The sequence below is a fragment of the Prunus persica genome, chromosome G8 (genome assembly GCF_000346465.2).
Source record: "Prunus persica cultivar Lovell chromosome G8, Prunus_persica_NCBIv2, whole genome shotgun sequence".
Classification (NCBI taxonomy): domain Eukaryota; kingdom Viridiplantae; phylum Streptophyta; class Magnoliopsida; order Rosales; family Rosaceae; genus Prunus; species Prunus persica.
In genome coordinates this window covers 12,330,781-12,339,612 of record NC_034016.1, presented here as the reverse complement: position 1 = coordinate 12,339,612, position 8,832 = coordinate 12,330,781, and the positions used below count along the sequence as shown (strand labels likewise).

The window sequence follows — 8,832 nt, the reverse complement described above, 5'->3', positions numbered from 1 at the left end:
AGAATGCTTGCAATGGCCTACAAAGTCACTCATGTATATTACCATACAATGTATAAAGTGTAAAAGTAAATCATTATAAATAAATTATTATGGTGTGTTTAATCTTATTTCATTAATTACTACATATTTTCTACACTCACAGTGTTTGTCAACTCGCTATATAATCAACTTAAATCAGTTAAACCCATCATGCAATGCATTTCCTTCTAATTTTTTATGATAAAGTAATAGATAATTGACTAAATAAACATCCTCCAAAGTTTCAATAAAAAATTTCAAGTTTTTCTTACAATTTTCGTGATTTTTATTTAATTTTTATCGATACCGATAATTTGTCGATATTTTCATCAAAATTTGTATGTTTTTTTGGATCACCGATATTTCCAAAACTACCGATTTTTAGACCTTTCTTCAACGCACCCCTGTCACAAAAGAAAAAAGAACGAACAGTAATTGATGGGTCGTTAGCACCCAGGGCCTATATTGGCACATGAAGTCTGTCTCCACAAAGAGGTGTAGATCCATCACACTTGTTTGCATGTGAGATAAAATGCGAGTGCGAATAAAAACAAATTACAGGCCCTATATTGTAGATCAATCCATCATTCTTATCGGTATAATTGGTTTTACTTTCATTTAACTAAAGCAAATAAGAGCTCGAGTATTTTGCTGGTTTTCAGAACTCGATCCTGCAAATTTTCCAGATGCATATGAGCGCATATAAATAGAGAGAGACCTGTGTGTGTGAAAGCTAATTTCAAAATGGCCATAAAGAAGCTTTGAAATTCATGGGCACTTGTTTGGTCACTGATGTCATTTCAGGTCCATTCCTAAGTTATGGTTCTCTTCATGTTACACTGCTAAAACTCTGTCAACTAAGTTAGGAAGAATACACATTACACTTACACCCACAAAAAAAGGGAACCAAACGACCATTTAATTTGTACCAGCTCTACCTAATAAATAGCAATTATGAGCCCGCCAAAAGAATCAATGCTTCTCACTAGTGGTACAAAATTAGGACTAAGGGCCTCCACATGGAATCCAAGGAAGAACTATTGCATTCTTATCTTCTTGTCGGTGACCGAATCCCAATTATCAAATATCATAAGCTCATCATCATCATCAAGAACTTGCAACTTATCAGGATTTCTTGTATCGCCATCAACACTTGATAAATCTGGATAGACCGCCTCAGAAATCTCGGACAGCTTTCTTTTCTTTTCAGGAGGAATTTCAATCTCATCATTCTTTTCAGCCTCCACTGAAGGCTCATTTGATGTGCTTCCAGCATTTGCAATAGACTCCTTGTCATCCTTTACCACTGAAGGAGCTTGAGTCCACCCAGAGAGAACCATTCCATCGGGCTCCTTCTCCTCATCAAATTCCTCTCTGTGAGAAATCAAACTTACATATATAAATTATGTAGCTTACAAGATAAAAACAGAGAAAATAACATCAACTCCCCAACCCCATAAGAAAAGAAGACAAAAGGAGACAAATCAGCCACTAGAATGAGGAAACTGCTTCATATAACATGATTAGACAACCAATTTGGTTGGGTTCAGAGGGGGTGGGGGAGCCAAACATAGGGGGGAAATTGCAGGATGAAGGGCATTAATTTCAACTAATAAAGTTTCTGATTGCTTATTCTATCATAAAAAAGATTTCAACTTCTACAGCTAGGTGAAGATTTCTGCAACCCACAACAGGAAAACTAGCAAATCCAGATGCTCAAGCCATCCATAATGTTGTATAACTAATAGATGCTAAGAAGTAATCTTAATGTCATATACATAAACTGTATAAAGAAGAACCTGTGCTTAATATTGATCTGGCATGATAGTTCTTGCTGAAGATCCTCAATTGTCAGCATGGTTCCACTGGTAACTGGAGTAGGAAGCTCAGACAGCACCTACGTGAAAAACATTAACCCACATAAACAAGAGACATATATCAAGTGAAAACAAATTACCAAGTCATCTTGAAACAGAGGAAAAGAATTTATACCTTATCAAGGTTTGCTGCATAATTTGCAACCATTTCTTCATCCAGGTCATCACCAATTTCATAAAGAAGGGCTGAGCCATGCATAATGAGTGGCAAGCTCATCCCAAGCATGGCTTTAACTATCTTTTCTACGAAGTCCCGCAACTTTGCATGATGAGTATTGATCTCTAGAGATAATGGTGTCTGCTTGCAATCATATTGCATTAGCGTCGCAATTATACTTTAAATGTCAGCAAAAAGATCCCCACAAAGATGGAATTTAGAAGAGATCATTGAATATACCTCTGAACAGACATAGCAAGACCGGTTAGGCTCAAATGGTTCCACTGGCATGAGCAACATTTTTCTTGTTGGATGTTCCAGACAATAAGTCATCCTACATAGCCATTCAGATCAGAGTAGAATTTTACCCCCAAAAAAAAGATCAGTGTAGAACATACAAGTTACAGAAAAAAGTAGAGCCAGTAGATTTTACAACAGAGACTTGCTGAATTACCATCATGTCTGACATATTGTTCACCATTAGTTTTACGTTTCAATTTTCCCTAGTATCACGTCACCCAAACAAAAGGTAATCGCAAGTGAATAGAAAGTAGGACCCTTCCTATTAGCACTATATGCAAGCCAATCAGTGCAAATAAGGCACTTCCAGCAAGTTAATAACATGTCACAATCCTTTTTTCTTTTCTTTTTTCAGTTCATAAGCAGCTAGGATGTTTTCTTCCCTAAAGATACATATATGATCATAGCTTTAGCTCATTGATGCCAATCACAAAAAATAAGGGTGTTGAGAGTGCATTTGGGTGTATGAGTATGCGTGTAAGTGTGCGGGTGTGTTTATGTGCGGATACCAGAAGTCAGTAAAATAATATTTTTGAAAATCACAAAACCACAAGCAAAAGCATTTTCTCTGCACCATTTTGAAATGCTAGAATTCAGATAGAAAAAGACCACATGCGAAAACATTTTTATGGGAATAAAAAGAAAAAGAAAAGGAAGACATTATTTAATTAGAAGGAAGGTCAATTGCACACCTATAATTCTTTGTATCATTTTTCAGCACCTTGATTGCCTCAATAACAATCAACCCAGCAATAATAGCATTCGTTGTTGCTACAGCATGTACAATATTACCAGCAATGCCTTTAGCTTCAAAAAGGCTATGCAATGGGATTCCAAAAGAAGCGGCCCTTATATTGGCAGCAGCAGTAACAAATTCCACTGCTAGCTGATCATCTTTATCAAAAGTCAGATTTCCAATCTCCTGCCAACCAATGCCCCGCCGGACCCAAAAGACAATAAAAATACGAAAAAGGGAAAAGAAATTAGAGTTCGGTCTTGACATATGGAAAATAAACGACCCTGCAAGGGCTTTATTTAAATGCAGAGAGTTCACACTAACCTTTTCCCTTTTCAGGAAAAATAATTTCAAAGCCTCAAGAAAGACTCTGGAATTTTCCTTAAGGCTCCATACATCCTGTGGATTCTTCATTCCTAGAGATGCCATGGCAGATACTGAAGATATATCATTGGCTGCACCATTTTTTTCCATACTTCCATTCTGTTGACTGAGATCATTAGGCATGAATTCACTACTGTATATAGGCTTTGGTCTGTTGCGGTTTTTCCAAGTCTCCTCATTAGACAAAGCTACCTCAATGTTATAACCAAATACATGATCATATATTCTCCTTCCATACTGCTCAATGTCTTCATCTTTTCTATGTTCAAATACATCTTCTGCCTGCTTTGATGAGCTAGCACCATCACTAGAGCGGACATTCAAATCATTTGCCTGATTCTTGTCCCCAAACAATTTTGCGAAGAGAAGTTCCTTCGCCCATACAATACAGTGAACAAACTGCAAAATTCAAATAATAAAATCAAAGCCTATACCTAAGACCATGGAGCAGGGGTTGTCGTGAACAATGATGTTTTACCACTGAAAGTCTCATGGAAAATGACCATTCTCCAACTCATAGTTTGTTCCATGCAAACTAGCAGAAAGCATACAATCAAATTTTTTTAAAGTGCAACTCTCAATGACATTTTTATGCCAAAAACATCATTAAATTTCCAGATAGCTTTAACCAATTACATATCAATTGCAGTGTAGCAGAAGTGGTAGTCCTACTAATGGTAATTTCTGGAATAGAAAAAAGGAAAAGCAGTTCAAATCTATTTACTATTAATGATTCCCATGGTTTCTTGGTTCCTTGGGTACCCGTTCCCCATTGATTTTTTTCATCTTCATTTACTCTTTTTTTTCTCTTTCCGATTATTGAATCCTCCGTGTTAGAATTAGACATTTTAATTCACAGGATATAAGTAAATAACTATGAAGAACCCAAAAAAAAAAACATAACTAATCTTTCAACAATACCTTTGATGGAGTACTGGTAATGGTACAGACAGGATAAGTTTTAGGAGCAGGTTTTGGTTGGCATTCATAGCACTCTGTTCTTCCCTTCACATGTACAGTCACCTGCTTTCAAAGTTTCAACAAATAAGTCAAAAGGGGAGGAGTATCATCACACACAGAGTTAACTGCAATGATGCATTTTACAAAACAAATGCCCACAGATAGAGTAATCACCATGATGCCAAACCATTTGAACATGCTAGTCAAACACACTGATGCGTTAATTCCACCAAGTGTCACTCAAAAAACTAAAAATCTACAAACTTAAAATACATCGTACATGAAATAATTCACTCCAAAGCTACATCTAACTACACACAAAGAAAAGACTCCTGAAAGTATTTAACATTATGCAGGAAACACATGACTGACATTATAATTCAGATGGAAATATTTCCCATAACTGAAACTAATGGAAGACAATAATTTATGTGGCTGACCCCATATTATCAGGACAAGGGTAAAGATGATGCTGATGATAGTGACAAAGTTGATGATTAATGTAACATTGCCATGACATAGGCTATCATAAAATAATAGAACAGGATCCTTAGCTCACGTAGTTATCCAATGAAGCCCATAATGCTTAGACAGAAAACAAACAGTTTCTATGCATGAACTCTGATGAAGGCATTCCATAGCGAAACCCATTCTGCAACTACTATAGAGAACCTTCTAGATCAAAGCTCAACATGTCAGAAAATTCACATCTCTAATCATCAAACCAGTTGCAATTATACTTAGTTGATGTGGAGTGGAGTGGAGTGGGCGATTCCTAAAGGGTGTTTTGAGCTCCTTAGTATCAATCTGAGGATTTCAGGGAAGGGGAAGAGAGCTGGAATCCTTCGTGATTGTCTAGTTCATGCTATTTTCTGGAATATCTGGATGGAGCGAAATCGAAGAATTTTTCAGGGTCATATAGGAGTTACGGTTGAGGAATTATGGGACAGAATTAAATTTTGGGCATCCCTTTGGGCTTCGGTTTCGGGGCAGTTCAAGGACTATCACTACTCTACCATCATGAGAGACATGATGGCAGTATTAAGATGATTTTACTGAAGTTTTTGTGTTTTTCGTGTTTTTTATACAGTTTGTTTTTCAACCTTAGTAGGTCAGACTCTTTTTTTGGTCTTCTTGTTTGATCGAGGATTTTTCCTCTTGATTATCAATACAATGTTTCTATTCAAAAAAAAAAAAAAAATTATACTCAGTTGATGTGAACTCAGACACAAGACACACCCACCCACACACCATAAAACAAACCAAAAACATAACAGGCGTTCAAACAAGACGTTATTGGATGCATCAATGAATGTATAAACCTAGTTCAATTAAAAATAAACAGTTACTTGCCAAACAACTCTAAAGCAATAACTCACCTGTCCAAGGAACCCAGTTGTCCCACTTTCAATCAAGGGAACGTCAGCTGCCAAGCATAGGCGATTCACATGTCGCCTCGCATCTAAGTTGTCAAGTCCATTCAATACAACATTAAATTGCTTAAAGAAGTCTACGTTGAAGTCAGAATCCTTAACATTTGCATGGTAAGGAGTAATGCTTATGTGAGGCCTAAATTTTAAGACAGCTTCCCGAGCAACCTGTTGAAAATATCCGATGAAAAAATCTTACAGAAAGCACAGCTATTCAAATAGACAAAAAAAAGTACGTAGTAAATACACCTACTTTAGCCTTGGATTGCCCAACATGTGATTGTCGAAAGAGGAATTGTCTGTTGAGGTTACTGACTTCTATAGTGTCCATGTCAATCTGCAATTTAACATTATCACTAATGAATAATTACCAAGAACAACAAAATAAACCAGCTCATACTTCCCTAAACACAAAATCAAGAAAAATAATTTGGACTATTACAATTTGCAGGCTATAACTTGTCGACTTAATAATACAGGGATCTATTCAAAGTAGTTAAAAATATAGACTGTACTTCCAAATCCAAACCCACTATCTCATAAAATTTTGACTTGTAGTTCATGCTTTTCTAAATTGGAAATTTTTGGCTGGTTCATGCTTTTCTAAATTGGACATACCTAATCAGTAGTGTTAAAATATATAGTTCTCTTCTACTTTTAACGTTTAGAAAATATGGTAGGATCCCCACCACAGAACATAAGAAGCCATAAAAAATGGACAGCGATGAAAGTAGAAATGCAAAAAATTGCAATAATTTAATCCAATTATTTCTTATTGGCCAGAACCTAGATTCCTCCAATAATATCTTAATTCACTTGTACTTGTTTACTATGGTTATGATGGTGATGATGATTAGTATTATGGTCATGATATAAATGAATGAATAAAACAATAGTAAGCCATCATTTGATCACTATTTCACTCTAAATTGTACATGACCATCATGTATAGATAAGTAAATTTTGTTTTTAAAAAAATACATCTGCAGAAAATTGAACTATATTTTGGTACCAAAAGAAATATTTTCCTAAAATAAGTAAAACCCTCTCCAAAACAAACACATAAATTTCAATCAACAAACATATGAGATGGGGAACACAAAATGAAAACCCTAGAAATAAAACCTTCGTAAACCACCTACAAAAATAAGAAACTAGCAAAAACCCATCAATTAAAGCTAACAAGAAAAAAAATTCAGGGAGAGAGCTCACAATATGAATGTCTTGGAAGCCAGAGAGAGCGAGAGTCTTAAGGAGCTCGCAGCCAATACCACCTGCCCCAACCATGAGCACTTTCGCGCCCTACAAAAAATAACCCAGAAATTTTTTAAAAAAAAAATAACCCAAAAAAAGTTCAAAATCCCACTCAAATTCGAGCGGGGAGAAACTTTGACAGTTGGATTAGGGTTTCAGTTGAAACTTTGTTGGGTCCTCAACAGTACCTTTACAGCAGGCAAGTGTTTCAGGGAAGCCATGAGAATTGAAGAAGAAGAAGAAGAAGCTGAAGAGACGAGAGAGAGAAGACTGAAACAGTGAATTGGAGTTAATAGCAGAGCAAGCAAGCAAGCAATTTGTCAAATACCATAGAGAGAGAGAGAGAGAGAGAGAACGAGATGGGTGGGCTTAGAATTCAGATGGGTTTGGAGGGAATCGAACAGAGGACGTGGGGAGAATCTTGGAATGGTGGGTTGTGGTCGTGGGAGGAGGAGGGTTCGAGGAAGGAGGGTTGAGACTTGGGGGCGCCAAAAACGGCAAAAAGTGAAAATTTTCACACCCAAAAACACCCTCTCTTTCCTTTTTGCTCTGTCCTTTGTGAGAGATGGAGGGTCTGAGAAGTGAGAGAGAGGTGGTGTTTGTGAGCGGAGTTTGTAAAGTTCGAGACTTTTTTTTGAGTCTTCCTCTCCCTCCCTTTGGGGTTAAGGGGATTTTGACTCTTTTTTGCCTACTTTGCTATGCCTAAAGAAAAATGGCCGATTTTGGTCTTCACAAAATTAAGTGCACACCCTCCTCTTAGGGCATGTTTTCTAATAGAGGGTACCAAAGGGTTAATTGATTAGTAATGGTACTACATCTACCAAATAATTAGGGTTTAGGATTAACAGTGTGTAAAGTAATGTGCTCAATTTTGGGTTTAGCAAAAAATTTGCAAAACGTTGTTGGCCTTTGTTTTAGGGTTTAGGATTTTTTTATAAAGACCTTAACTATATACTTATATTAAAGTGATACGTATTTACACAAATATTCATTGGGTGTCTAGGGCTTTCGAACTTTTGCCCATATGGTTGAGGTGGAAGAGCTCAACCAACTGAGCTAAACTCCCTTGACCATTTATTATTTATTTTTAGTAAACAAAGGTTTGATATCTTACTTTGTTGCTTAGAACAAAAAAAAAAAAAAAAAAAAGACTCATATGAAGCCCTATATAGTGTTATATTGTTTCACATTCATAGTGTCACATAAGGTGATCACTCTATCTATGGTCCTATTTATAAGGAACATATTAAAGCCACCACTTGTAAAATGCATCCTCTTTCATTACTAGTGAAAGGCTACAAGTATTCTGCTGGTTTTACAATTGGAAAAAATTACTATGTTAGATGACAATGTTGTCACACATAATAATTTTTGCACGTAATTGATTTTGGGGTTCACAATTTAGCTGTACGTGTGCATAACTTGAATGAATTCGTAATGCTATCATCATACTAATTTCTAAATTTTTTATTATTTATTTATTTATGAAAAAGCGACATTATTTTATTGATAAGGAGGAAACAAACAAGTAAAAAAAAAACAGGTAATAGATTAGGGGATTAGGCAAGCTTCTCTACACATAGGAGTCTGATTATCGAACTAACTATGTAGCCTTACCCATTCAACTACAAATAGGAGCAGGAACTCCGCCACTGATAGAGCGCTCCCCGGTCCCTTACGTCTATGCTCATAAAGAATTTTTTATTTATTTTTTTA

The 8,832-nt window shown here is 36.1% G+C and overlaps 1 protein-coding gene across 1 annotated transcript; it reads right to left on the bottom strand.

The window, feature by feature from the left end:
- Nucleotides 742-7,806, bottom strand: LOC18767413 (SUMO-activating enzyme subunit 2). Its single transcript, XM_007199679.2, has 11 exons — nucleotides 7,305-7,806; nucleotides 7,075-7,164; nucleotides 6,116-6,199; nucleotides 5,812-6,030; nucleotides 4,394-4,495; nucleotides 3,413-3,871; nucleotides 3,045-3,274; nucleotides 2,293-2,386; nucleotides 2,011-2,193; nucleotides 1,818-1,915; nucleotides 742-1,392 (listed from the first exon to the last, which is right to left on the bottom strand). Exons 1-11 carry the CDS (start codon nucleotides 7,335-7,337, stop codon nucleotides 1,056-1,058), a joined length of 1,929 nt encoding a protein of 642 aa, XP_007199741.1. The 5' UTR covers nucleotides 7,338-7,806; the 3' UTR covers nucleotides 742-1,055.